This window comes from Folsomia candida, unplaced genomic scaffold (genome assembly GCF_002217175.1).
Source record: "Folsomia candida strain VU population unplaced genomic scaffold, ASM221717v1 Fcan01_Sc018, whole genome shotgun sequence".
NCBI lineage: Eukaryota > Metazoa > Arthropoda > Collembola > Entomobryomorpha > Isotomidae > Folsomia > Folsomia candida.
Genome location: NW_019091210.1, coordinates 2882033 through 2895529, shown reverse-complemented (window position 1 = coordinate 2895529; position 13497 = coordinate 2882033). Strand labels below are relative to the sequence as shown.

Below are 13497 nucleotides of genomic sequence, written 5' to 3'. Positions count from 1 at the left end.
CTCTGAAGTAGTATCTGCCCTGTGTCGTGATCCAATATCCTAGCTGGGCTTTGTCAGACTTCGTAAAATTTGATGTCACGAATAGAATCACAATTTCGCAGAGCCACCCCCTAGTTTGGAGAATGTCGAGTTGGAATAGCTCCACGGAGTGGGTATTTGCTTTGTAGAAATATTTGGAAAAGGATTCAGATAAGGAGCGTTGAAGTGAAGGGTGACTGCAATATTGCGGGTAGTTGGGAGGTCGGAGGTGGAAAGATTATTGTAGACGAGGTTGTATCGACAAGGATTGTGCGGTGATAGAATGGAAGCCAAATTTATGGTGGATTCTGCTAAGACAATCGTGTAACAAGACACGAGTAAGGCCGAGGTGTAGGCTGATTTGGACATTTTTTAGGTGTCTAACCGTTTACGGAGGAAAGACGACTTGTTATGGGAGGAGAGTTAAAGTTGGTTTGGCAGGAAGTGTATGGTTGCAGTTATTCAAAATTTTTGTTAGAGTATATTTATACGAAAATTGTGAATATGTGTAATTTGTTAGATTACCAGCCGGATATGCATAGTACATTAGTGTATTGGTAGTTTGTCCATATATTGATTTACATAAAAAGACAAACAAACCGGGTCAACCTGTGGGATTTTAGAAAATTATTAAGTAGCGTCAGCTACTTATTGTGATCGTTTTGTCCGTCCGTCCGTCTGTCCGTCCGTCCGTCCGTAAGCAGGATATCTCCAGAACGAGTCAACATAATCAAACCCCGTTTTCGACATTGTGTTTCTAATTTTTAGTTCTCGGTCGAGTTCGAAAATGGGGTCAATCGGACCACCCCCCACAGCGCCAGGGGGTGTGGTCCAAAATTAAATTCACGTTAATTTTCATATGGGGTATCATTTTAAAGGAAATTTCGCCAGGAATTCAACGACATCAATATTTTTGACCTTATGACCTTGACGACGAGGTCAGAGGTCAGAAAACACAATTTTCATATGGGGTGTCATTTTAGAGGAAATTCCACCGCGAATTCGAAAATGTAAATATTTTTGACCTTATGACCTTAAGGACGAGGTCAGAGGTCAAAGGATTCGTAATTGTCATATGGGGTGTCATTTTAAAAGAAATTTGACTGCGATTTTAAGGACGTTAATATTTTTGACCTCATGACCGTTAGGACGAGGTCATATACGGAAACGTTAAAGGAAACTTGAATCGGTCTGACGCTACTTATTTACATTCGTTTGGAGGGTTTATTTTGAATGCAATACGTATGTACTTGCCTAAGTTTTCAGACTTTGTCCTAAATACCTACAATTATTAAAAATACTGTTATTCTTTGGACAAATATTAAGTTACATATGTAAAATGATAAAAACTGGGTTACCTTACATGTTAACTTCGAAGCAGTAACTGGTGAAAGAATATGTTGAGTTATTGATCAGTTTGGGGTACACGGTTGCTGCATGTTTTTTTTCGTATATGTATAATCACCAAAAAATGTTACACCCTATTTAATTTAATCTTGGACCTGGTCAAAATTTCCAGTTAAATATGTGATATATTAAAATCTCTAAACTGGTGAAGGCATAAGATTCACAAACATATGCGCGTTCAGATTAAAAGTTACAATTTAAAAATAATAATTAGTTTCTAAGGTTGGGAAGGATTGAATATTGTGAAGTATGTATCTATTTATCTAATGGGGTCCAGTTACCCTGTATGTACATATGTACATGTGTTTTCTTTACTTGCAAACTAAAATTGAAGTAAAAAGGAAGGTACGATAGCTTTTGGAAAAACAAGAATTTATCAATGTATTATTATCATAATAGCGGATTAAATATTTCGACTATAAGCAGACTAGTTTATAATTCGGATTCATGCAGGGGTATATAATTCATTTAATTGCGTATACATTACATATGTTTACGAATACCCTGCCGAAGCTCAATGTTACACGTACACTTGTGTCTGCTTTTATTAGATATCTACACACATCTTACATATACATGTGTGTTGTATACATATTTGCTTTGCATTCTTTGGGCGGTGTGCGGAGGACTCCTACCCATGGACTCCTACCCCTGATCTACTACCCATTATCCCCTACCCGTGATGATTCCCTACCCATGAACCCCTATCCATTAACTCCTACCCGTAATTATCTCCTACCCTGATTATCTCCTACCCCCACCCGAAATTATTTTGGTCGTTGTTCTTTTATGTTCATATACATTAAGGGTTTATAATTGACTTATTTTTATTTTCCCGCAAATTATAAGTCATTTCGACAAATCAATTATAAGTGGGTGCTGTTTGAATGCATTCAAACAGCATTTTAAACAAGTGGAACATGCTCCACTTTTTTTAAATGATGTGTTGTATGCAGTTTAAGTGACTTGCATTAAACGTCCAAATTATTGCAAAAAGGAATATGGTAGCTTTGAAAAGATCTAAAACTTCAACAATAGATAATATCCCTGAATTCTTGCATAATTTATAATTACATGGCATTTGTGATGTAAATTGATTGCAAAGCTTATCTTCATTCTCATTTTTCCCCATTTAATTATTTCACTGGACTATTTTAATTAACCCAATTTTAACTATGCACTACTTTAAGTAACTTAAATATAGGATAAAACCCGATTAATAATTTATTGGTCACAAAGTGGCTAGCAATAACCTTGAGTGAGTTCAATTTCAACAAATGTCTCATTTCAGAAAGAAGTAAGTCGAGGAGACTTATTTTCCGATCACTTATAAGTGAAATATATAGCAACTGCGCCGGCGTGAGTTGTGTCACTTAAAAGTGGAAATTTCTTATAAGTGGTCGGTACACTTATAAGTGATCACTTTGTAAGCACCTATTATCATACACAAATTTGATATTTTTATCCAACAAAAAAAGGTCTTATTAAATTGTGACTGATGAGCCTAATTTTTTATATAATATTCTCTTCTTACAAGTTGTTAGTAATAAGTACGAATCATTCATCTAGATGTAATTTATTTAAATGATGCTACTTTTCATTTTTATTTTTTGAAACATAATTACGTTGGCCTCCAGGGGATATAAAGCATTTTTTGTTAAACGGGCGAAATTGAATTGCAATCACCGTGAAAATGAAAACCTCTCGAATCGAGATTTTCACAACTGCAAAATCGTCGCTTGTCTTTATTCGAACAAGTCGTGGCAGTGTTTCAAAACGGAAACATGTTACAAAACGACAAACAAGGTTTATATTTCGATGTATGAGGATGACAAAAAGTGGAATTCAAAAAACATTTCAGATCAACTCTCTTCATAGCCATCCACCAAATCTTGAAAGACATTAAAAAATTATTCAGCAATAACTCTTCCACGTCAAATCGTGGTGCTGCTCGGCTACTGCAAATTTCGAAACGCTTGTTCCGCAACATTAAAGTACATTAACTGGGGATTACAGAAAAAAATAAGCGAAGGTTCACAAAAAATTTTCAGAACCAAAACAGGAGAGTGCAAAAAAGTTGCAAAAAAACGTGTCGAGAATTGTCGTGAAATATTTTCATCAATGGTGACGATACCCACGTCGAACTGGATCCTTCAAAGATTTCGAAAAGCACATTTTACCACTCAGGAAACCTTGTGAGTGTAGATTAACAACAGAAGTTTTACATTATATCTACATTCCCTGCAAAATTCAAAGCAAGGTTTACATTGAGACAGATGGCCTTAAAACAGAAAACCCTCCAAATGTCCCCATTTGTGAGACATCGATAAGATTTTAGCCTTGTGCAAAAGAAGGTACTCCAACCTTCGCTTCAAGGCGAAAAAGCTGGAATAATTCGAACGATAATGCCAAAAAATCATCCAGGACATTTCATAAACGGGCTGAAAATTGATAATTTGGGGGCTGGTGCGGAAAGTCGGATTGGTGGCCAACAATGAAGTAAGAAAAATCCTTTGAAGCAAAAATAGACATGTCTGGTTCCTACCTACAATTTCCGACAAGCTTTATAAGTATCTACTAACAAGGTCGTAATGTGGAGGTCATTATGCGCGGAACCATTTATTCCTGGACACACCTTATTTAATTTAATTTAATGATAATCGATGTCCACAGCTTGAGTGCGAAGGTGAAAAAATGATGCTAAATACATACATAGGTCCATAGATCCGTTCCGAACTCTTCTTTTTATGTGAGCCATATTTACACACACGACAAGAGATATACCTTCCCATATTTCTAACAAAAGCTACATGGCTCATCGTGTGATGTTTACATATATGTAAAGCATCCGGTAGAGTCACGTATGTACTCCGCACTGATATTGATTTTGTAATAATTCCTAACCGGATTGGTTATAAGTTGATTCTGAGTGGTAACGATTTCATTACCACCACATTAGATACTACACCGTAACGATCGATATTACCAATTCCGGTAGAGTCATGTATGTACTCCGTCCGGTAATGATTCAATACCAGTTGCCTAAGAGAATACCCATCATTTTTGCGTACATACATACATATACACATATATGTATTGTCGCTGTTCGTACAAAAGGTGTCGGTTGAGAAAGCAGTCGGAAACAGAGGTCGTCAGGTGAAAATGGGGCAAAAACGTGACACCATGTATGTATCATATTCCCCAAAAATTCATCAGACAACCTCTCCTGTTTCTGACTTGTTTCACAACCAATATTTTTTGCATGAAGAGCGACGATATACAACCTGACAAAGGAAAGGTTATTTCATAATGTTCTTTTTTCTTCATAATAACCCCAGACACATAAACGAAAGATAAGCCCCAAACGTGTGACCAGATAAACACGCTTACATTGATCACGAGCAGAGGAGCTGAATCCTGGCTTGTTTTAGGGGAATGAAGAACAATAAAGTGATTTGTATAACGTATCGCAATAATTTTGAGGACAGGGTTGCGCAAACGGTGTTTTTATACATGTATTTCTTGCTTTTATGTGTATCTCACTCAAAATTGTATAAATCATTTGTTGTATTTTTTTGTGTGTTTGCATATGTTTTTGGTACACCTGTTTTTTAGCTTTTGTGTGAATCCATACATATATCGCCACATTAAATTTGAACCACATGTACAATTGCATATTTGACAATGTCAAATTGACATTTTGACACATAAAACATGCACAATTTAATGCACAATAATCTGCATAATCCATTTACATAATTGCTTATCTTCATATATATTTAATTCGTATAGTTTTCCTCACATTGTTCAATTCAACTTTCATGCCTAAATTAAAAACATACGGTCCATTAAACTGGACTCTGGGCTGGCGCAAATAAACATGTAGCATGTAGATAAAGGTAAATGTTCCCAAGTGGAAGAATTATTTGATAAACTTGTCGTATGACGTAGCTTATGGCTTTTATGTATTTGTTCCTCGTGCACAGATAAGAAGTACGCCTCATGACTTATGAACTTTATGCCACGTGCACAGAGAACTGGACGGTATTTAAGCCGTCAGTTTTCCTTAATTTGTGGCAGTATTTAATTGGTTGGTGTACTAATCTAACGTGGCTCAAATTACTTAATTAAATTCGTTAAGATGGAAGGTAAGCCGTTTATCGTAAATTATTTACCCTAGCTTCAAGCTTTCAGAGTTCAATAACTGAACTTAAATTAAAATAAACATTTCTAATATTCTTACCATTTTTTATTACAAGTATTAAATAACTTTATATTTTTTTCTAACAGGCCCAGCTTACGAGATGCTCAGCTTAATTGGGGCCACATTCAGTGATCCTGACACTCCAGGTTTCGATAAGGTGGTCGACAGCCTTTCCGACGCCAAGTTAATCCATGCAACCGCACCAACGGTAAACGACCTGACTTATGCCCTTCAAGAAATGGCGCTCTTGAAAGATTCCAATTTGACCTCGTTATCAAAATCCGGTTTAACCATCACTTCCAACGATACCGCCGAGTATCGAAAATGTGTCCTTTACTCCAGTAAATCGGACCTTGTCGACACCCTCGATAAAATATCTCCTCCCATGACCCCGATTCCATCCAAGCCGCCAAAACTATGCTACCTCGTGACCTGCCAGGGCACCCACTTTCCCACAATGGGCCGCCAAGTATACCACGCCAGTACCGTTTTTCGCCATCATTTCGATTTTTGTGCCGCTCTGGTAAAATCTGAATACGCCATCGACATCAAGGCCTTCCTTCTGGAGGAAGTTGACGAAAATGTCGTCCCGGACTGGATGAAGTCGCCGGTCAACTTTCTCCCCTACCTGCTCGCCCTGCAGTTCGCCCTCTTCAAACTTTGGGAATCATGGGGGATTAAACCCGATTATGTTCTTGGTCTAAGTTTTGGCGAATACGGCGCTGCCGCAATGGCAGGAATGATCACGATTGAAGAGTCGTTTCGCCTCGTCATGACGCGTGTGTGACTAATGACTGATCACATTCAAGAGCAAGCCTTCTGCGTGGGAATGATGGATAAAAAGAGATTTGAGGAAATTGTCGCTGAGGCGAGGAAGGATGAAGGAATGGAAGATATTTGGTTTGAAATTGCTGCCATTAATTCCCCAAAGCAGACATGTGTCGTCAGCAATGAGAAGTATATCGATAAGTTGGTCGGTGAGTGGGAAAAAATCAATTTACATTTTAATATTGAAACACAATGCGACACGTGCGCCAAACGCTAAATACATACATTGAATGTGAACACGCATAAAGTTTCTATTTAAAATGAACTCATGATTTTCTGTAAATTTTGAAGTTTTGCTGAATTTCAAACTTTTTTGTGAAAAGTTTAGAAGTTTGGATATTAATAGTTAATAGCCGAAAATTATACCAGTAATGGTTTCAGACGCGATAAATTGTGTATTGCTTTTAACGAATTTTGTTTAAATTTCAGAAACCTGTAAAAAGCATGGCATTAAGACCATCAAGAATCCCTACCATCCATACCACTCCTCTCTCACAATGCCAATTATACCAGAATTTGGCGAAACCACATCCGCTATCAATTACCAACCCGCCAAATGCAAATATATCTCCACCGTTAACGGAAAAATGTGGGACAAACTGGACAAACAGTATTTTCTCGACCACTTGACGGGAACAGCGGAATTTATTTTGGCCGTTGAAACCGCTGTGGCGGAGGAGATCACTCATTTCATGGAAATAGGACCACACCCCATCCAGATTCAAATGGTGAAGGACATCCTGTCCAACAACGACCCACAAACGAGCAGTAAATACAGTTTCTACACTTCCCTAAAAAAGAAGGTGGGTGACAGGGTCGCATTGCTGAATAGTTTGGGTCGCTTGTATTCCGCCGGATATGAAGTTGATTGGGAGGAAGTAGAAAAATTTCAATCCCAAAATCTTAGTATTTAACGATGTTTATTAATTAAGCAGACATTTCTTTGGTATACTCATTGTGTAGCTGTATGTTTATTAATTGTATGCTCAGCCAGAGTAGGCGTTATTATACATATAGCATTTTACATGATTATCATAAAAGCTAAACGAACATAGATAATCTTTAAAAGAAAACAATAAACGATTTTTAAAGTTAACTTCTAAATACCGTGCATAACTTCTGCCTGTCTACTGGTTTATCCATATCAATTTAATTGATTCAATTATGATCAGGTTACAATTTAAAAAAATACCCTATCAATATCAGACGACGGATATCACACGATCAAATATATCTTAGGAAATTCGTTCGTTCTCGATCTCATTTCTAACAAAGCTACATTTCTTATCGTGTGGACGGATATGTACATACATATGAATTTATCACTTTTTCATATCGCATTCTAGGTATTGTCCATAAAATTGATAATTTATAATTTAAAAATTTATGTTTATTTAAGTGTATAATTTATTAGTGAGAAACCAATTTCAAATATTTTATAACTCTGTGACGAAGATTTCGGACTACTTATTATTTAATAGCCACAACTTTGTCATGCAAAATTTGGCCTGCAAAAGTCATAAAATTTGTGCACAATCCCGTAAAATCAAAAGTCAAAATGCCCCGTGGATAATTGTGGTAAATCTTTCCATACAAAATTGCAGCTGCTTGTTGAGTAAACATCGGGTTGAGAATTTATATCCGTTTTTTGTTAAAAAATAATGTTTTAACTGTTGTTACTTTAATTGTTTGTCGCATTTGCATATTTATTTAAATCCTCTACAAGCTGCCAACATCTCCAAACTCCTTTGAAGTCAATTTAATACTAAATAACTTACATATTACGAACATTAAGTACAGCAATTAAAGTTTGAAGTGCTACTCATTTTCCATTAGCAATAATGGGACTACCTCCTAGTGCGTGTCACGTCAATTTTGAAATACTTTTTAACAGCTTTATTAAGTACTTAATTAATCCGTTTTCTTTCCAGAACGCCACGGTGAACGTTCTAGTCTCCGGCTCGCCGGCATAAAACGTCGATTGTTTGGAACCAGTCCAGCCGATTCTTCGGAAAAATCCAGGCACGAGGAGGAAGTTACTATTACTAAGGGCAAGATGCCTATTAAAAGGTCAGGGGACACTACTGGCACCGCGCCGACAAAAAATGAGATCGCGACGCCATCGATGTCAAAGAAATCCAAGATAAATAATGAAGAGGAACAAGTTGGTAAGAAAAAAGCGACTCTAACTTCGATTTTTCTGGTGGAAATTGTATTTTTATCTAGAAATTTATATATATTTACAGGAAAAATCGTGTCGCCGCCGACGCCACCACCAACACCACTTATTCGCCGCGATGTGGGGGATTTACTCAACTGTAAAATCTGTGGAAACGAACCCACGTCGCCCATCTGTTGTTGTGCTAATGGTCACATCATTTGCGGAACGTGTGTCGACGATCCGGTGAAAAAGTGTGGCATTTGTCAGATGGATTTGCAATTGTCCAACTTTGCGGAACTACTTTCTCGACAAGTTTGTTAAATAAAATAAGTAGTTTAATTTCCCCTATAAGTACCTAAATTAATTTTGCTAATTTTAATTTTTACAGTTCGACTTGAAATTGGCGTGTAAATACCAGAAATCAGGCTGCAAGGAAGTAATTGCTGCTACAGAAATGAAAATTCATCTGCAAAATTGCTACTATCGGTTTGTTTAATATCATTAAAAACATTTAATTTTGTAAAATAAATGAAATAATTAATCTACGTAATAATTTAGGGACATAACCTGCACCGAGACGAAGACGGGACCTTGTGAAAAGATGAAGATGCCAATGTACGAGTACGCCGGTCATTTAAGTGAACGCCACCAGTGTCTTAGCGGGTCACCGAGACGTTTCGTGTTGACATTGGAGGATGAAAACATGCTTCGTAATTAAATTGCTTGTTTAATTACACAATTACTTAATTGAATGGATAATTAATCCTTCATTTTTATAAATTTACTTAGGTGGCACGTCGCCCGATCCCCAAAGTCGCGCCTGGCCAATCGGAATTATGAAGCAGGATGGAAATACGTTCCTTCTGCTCAGCCAGATTCACGTGGATGCATCAATCTTCGTCTGGATGACTCTTTTGGGCAGTGCAGAGACCGCGGAGAAGTTAACGTTTACGTTCAAATTGTACAGGACGATGGACAATGGGAAGAAGGTAAAACTAGTAAATTTACAATTTAATACCGAATTAAAAAAATATTCATCATGTTTTAGATCAGAGCGTCTTGGACGATGCCGGTCATTGCGTATCACGATCGACCCAAATTCGTGGAAGGTTTACCCTGCTATGTAAACATCTCGGGTAAAATGCTGCTGGAATTTTGCACTCGAGTCGAATTGCAGGACGTGCCGAAGTTACAGTTTGACTCGGCATGCCGAATTTTTTAAAAGGATGCACTTGCAAAACGGACAATAATTATGCATGAGGTTTGTTAATAATGAACATGCATAATTTATATATTTAAACGGTCAGGAACATAGTAGACAGTGTGTTAATTACTATTTTCCTATTTTATTTTTAGATCGTGACGCGGAGCAGGACGTTTTTTAGTTTGAATCGCCAAATTTTAAGTAACATTAGAGTAAAAATGTTTGCGCTTTTTCTATTTAAATATATAATGCAATATGTATTAAGCATGCGCATCCTCCAATAAATTAAACCAAGTGCAATGCGTATGATAAGATAAATGAAATAAATAGTGCATGTACGCATCAGAATTCAGAATTTTAGAGAGGTGTTTATTCATTTCTATTTTTACATCCAACTCTAAGTGAGTTGATCCTCAAAGTGTGTAGCGTGGTCAGGATTCGGAAGATTTAAGGAGTTTTCTACAAAAACCTTACCCCGTGGGGTTTTCTTTCTTTTTTATGCATTTTTATCAAAACCTTATGAAAACGATGATAACATGGTAAAAAACCAACATCAAACATGCTGTATAGGTTTGTTCGATTTGAAACCACCATGTATGCAAAATTAGATAGTTTCGTGTAAAAAATCTTATATTCAGGTAATCCATAAAAACGTTCTTTCTTTTAATAACAACGTGACAGATTTTATTAATAAATATGTAAAAACAAGTCCATACATATAAACAATTAATTTCAAGCAAAACAATAGGCTTGACAATTATTGTCAAATAGAAAAAAATAAGTATTCAACAATTCAAACTTGTACTTTACAAGGTAACAAATCAAATCATATATTTCACAAAGTCAAAAAAGAATCCAGTCCAGTCCGTTCAGAATCCGAGTCGTCGTTAATATGTTTAAAATTACATTCTTTGGCAGGTCGGCAGATGACTTTCCCAATTCAATTTCTGACACACCTTCCCACAGTACAAGACTCCCTTGCAGCGTCCACAATGTTTCAACTTGCAAGCCTTATCAGTGTAGATAAGTCCCGCCCCATTGTCAACCGGAAGGGAGGAAAGTTGTTTGGGATGAATCTCGTCAATTCGTCCACAGTAGGCGCAGAGTCGTTTCTTCAAGTGCTCAACGAGCAGACTTTTCAAAACAGGGATGAAACCGTCCGCACCAGTCGCCTCCAGTGGAGCGTCGTCATACTAATAAATAAACAAGTAAATTCTTAAGAAGATTTCACATGATGCTACTTTCCAGTAGCCGCGGAAGCTGGTGGGGACCCGGACATTAACTTGGTAGGATGATGGGACATCAAATAACCGTGGGGGCATTGTCCCAAAACTTCCGCGGCCACTGTTAATTTCCATCATTAATTAGCCCACCTGAGAAACCACAAGTCCTGGAAACTTTTCCTTATAATCGTCCACCCTCCCGTGAACGATAAGACCCCCATTTGCTCCTTTGTAACCGAACTGTCTTCCCGTCGGATCTACGATGTAAACCGTCCCATCCTTCAGTTTCGTGGAGAGCACGACGTGTCGAATGACCAAACGGGCCTGTCCAGCCTCCTCTATTAGAGTTGTCATAACTTTGCGCATGTCAAACCGGATAAATTCGGAGTCAGGGTGGTCGCCCGGCTGGGCGCCAAAATATGTTGCTGGACCCTCCACATCGCGGGAAATTTTCTGAATAATGGTGAACAAATGGGAGGGGACTACTTCGAAAATTGTGGGTCGGAGGGATGACAGAGGGACCTGTGACATCACAAAACAATGGAAAAAGTTAAGAATTTGTAAAAAAAAACAGATAATTAAATAAATTACTAACCTTTTCGCCCGTGGGAAGAATCCAATTCTTGACACCGATTTCTTGCAAGGACGACACACTAGCTAAAATGCCTGCCACGAAAGCGCTCGTTTTCCCAAGAAAGGTTAGCCCCCAGTAAAATTCAGCCTTTTGTTCGTTGTTCTTGAGTGAAATCATCGATACAAATGGTTCGACGCCTTGTCGCATCATCACCCTATACAGTTGGTCAGTCAGCTTGTAGCGTTCGAGGAAAAGGGGAAAGTTTCTAGTCTCGAACAACAAGTTTACACCGTCTGGGGGAGGGCTCAGCGGGAGAAGTGCGTTGCACGAAGAACCGACCCGAAACGTGTCGTTGGTCCAAATTCGACTTGCTTTAAACGGCCTGGAAAAACATGCAAAAGGTAAGTTAGGTAATGCAAAGTGGAACGAGTTCAAAAACATGGTTCTCGATTATACCGATTTTTTTCAAATTATATAAAAACCGGTTATGAAAATTTTAGAACGCTGGCTTTAGATTGTTTTTATAACAAGTTTTAGACCGTTATTCTAAAACCGAGTTTACTCCAAATATAAGGTAGCCTAAAAATTAGGAAATTCCACAACAATTAATTCTTATAAGAATTATTCCACCGATTATACTTACACTAATTTAATTTGAACTCAATTATGTAGTAAATACTCACTCGTACAAAGATTCCGCAAGGGAGGAAGGATCCATCATTTTACTAATTCCTCCGGACGAATATGAAACGTCGACCAAGATTTCACTCTTTTTTTGAAAAACGGTCAGGTCTTCCTCCACCTTAATAACGGATGGCATATGTTGGACAGCTTGAAGGGCGCCAATGGAAAGAAGAGTGTACTTAATAAGGTCCAAATCCTCATTAATGGAGTCGACCTCCATCTTCTCGGAGGATCCTTCTGTCGCCATGTCGTCTGAATTCAAAAACGAACTAATCAAGCTATAAAAGTTCGCAAATCAAGTAAAAGTAGAGGTCTCCCAGCATATTTCACAGATTTTGACCAAATTCGTGTCAATCGATCACAAATTAATTTAACTGCTGCAAACCACACAATCTGACAATGCTCATTTTTGGCAGAGATATTTGCATCCAAAGAGGAGAAAGTGCGTAATAAGCTGACAAATACAAAATATTACTCGTTTCAAATTTGTTGTGTTTTCTCCCCTTCGGGTGTAAATATCTCGGTCAAATTTGAGCATTGGCTCCGCCAATTTGGCGGATGACCTGATTTCCAAATTTTATATTAATTAGATTCGTGATCGATTGACATTAATGATTAATCTTGTCAACATTAGAAAGCATACGCTGGGAGACCTCCATTATAAGTAAGAAGGGTTAAAACTTAAAAGAGCATTGCTCAACTTATCACAGTGGCTGCAGAAGTTGGAGGGACATTAGTATTGTGAGATACGAAGGTGACGGGCTTATTAACATACGCAAGATATGATTTTAAATTAAAATTTTTAATGAATTTATGTAAGTATAATGTCCCCCTGCTTCCGCCGTCACTGACTTATCACTTGATGTGCTTAAATAAATGATACTGTTGTGTGTTGAAAATTGGAAATATTTATGAGCAGCTCACCTTTTAAAAAATTGGTCCCGTCTTGTTAAATAATAGATTTTTGAAAATCTAATTAATCTTCAATCTTCAAATCCAAACAAAGAACAAAATTGAGATGACTGAAACCTCCCACATACAAGAACAGCGGTGAGTCTGGTAGACTGGACTTTTTACGGTCTTTGAAGGCCGGGGTATTTTGAGAATTTTTACTTCAAATTGATGCTTGAAATTACATGAAACTTGCATGCAAATTTACATTTAGTTAGAAATAATTAGTGCGAATAATAATAC

The 13497-nt window shown here is 37.4% G+C and overlaps 3 protein-coding genes across 5 annotated transcripts; 2 read left to right on the top strand and 1 right to left on the bottom strand.

Annotated features, from left to right (window-relative positions):
• The first annotated feature begins 5452 nt into the window (after window positions 1–5452).
• On the top strand, window positions 5453–7561 carry LOC118438093 (non-reducing polyketide synthase PKS19-like). Its single transcript, XM_035857850.1, has 3 exons — window positions 5453–5573; window positions 5716–6606; window positions 6887–7561. Exons 1-2 carry the CDS (start codon window positions 5567–5569, stop codon window positions 6414–6416), a joined length of 708 nt encoding a protein of 235 aa, XP_035713743.1. The 5' UTR covers window positions 5453–5566; the 3' UTR covers window positions 6417–6606; window positions 6887–7561.
• Window positions 7562–8049: 488 nt separating this feature from the next.
• Window positions 8050–10177, top strand: LOC110857274 (E3 ubiquitin-protein ligase sina). Its single transcript, XM_022105897.2, has 8 exons — window positions 8050–8314; window positions 8389–8625; window positions 8704–8930; window positions 9007–9104; window positions 9177–9328; window positions 9408–9607; window positions 9667–9879; window positions 9975–10177. Exons 1-7 carry the CDS (start codon window positions 8299–8301, stop codon window positions 9838–9840), a joined length of 1104 nt encoding a protein of 367 aa, XP_021961589.1. The 5' UTR covers window positions 8050–8298; the 3' UTR covers window positions 9841–9879; window positions 9975–10177.
• A 287-nt stretch (window positions 10178–10464) lies between these two features.
• LOC110857238 lies at window positions 10465–13372 on the bottom strand. Of its 3 annotated transcripts, none has more exons than XM_022105855.2 (5): window positions 13228–13372; window positions 12303–12555; window positions 11641–12001; window positions 11196–11567; window positions 10465–11015 (listed from the first exon to the last, which is right to left on the bottom strand). In XM_022105855.2, exons 2-5 carry the CDS (start codon window positions 12548–12550, stop codon window positions 10725–10727), a joined length of 1272 nt encoding a protein of 423 aa, XP_021961547.1. In that variant the 5' UTR covers window positions 12551–12555; window positions 13228–13372; the 3' UTR covers window positions 10465–10724. The 3 variants fall into 3 exon arrangements, with proteins under 3 accessions (XP_021961547.1, XP_021961546.1, XP_035713598.1); XM_022105854.2 differs by having other exon boundaries at window positions 12303–12572; window positions 13228–13359; XM_035857705.1 differs by having other exon boundaries at window positions 12303–12581; window positions 13228–13353.
• Between the last annotated feature and the right edge of the window lie 125 nt (window positions 13373–13497).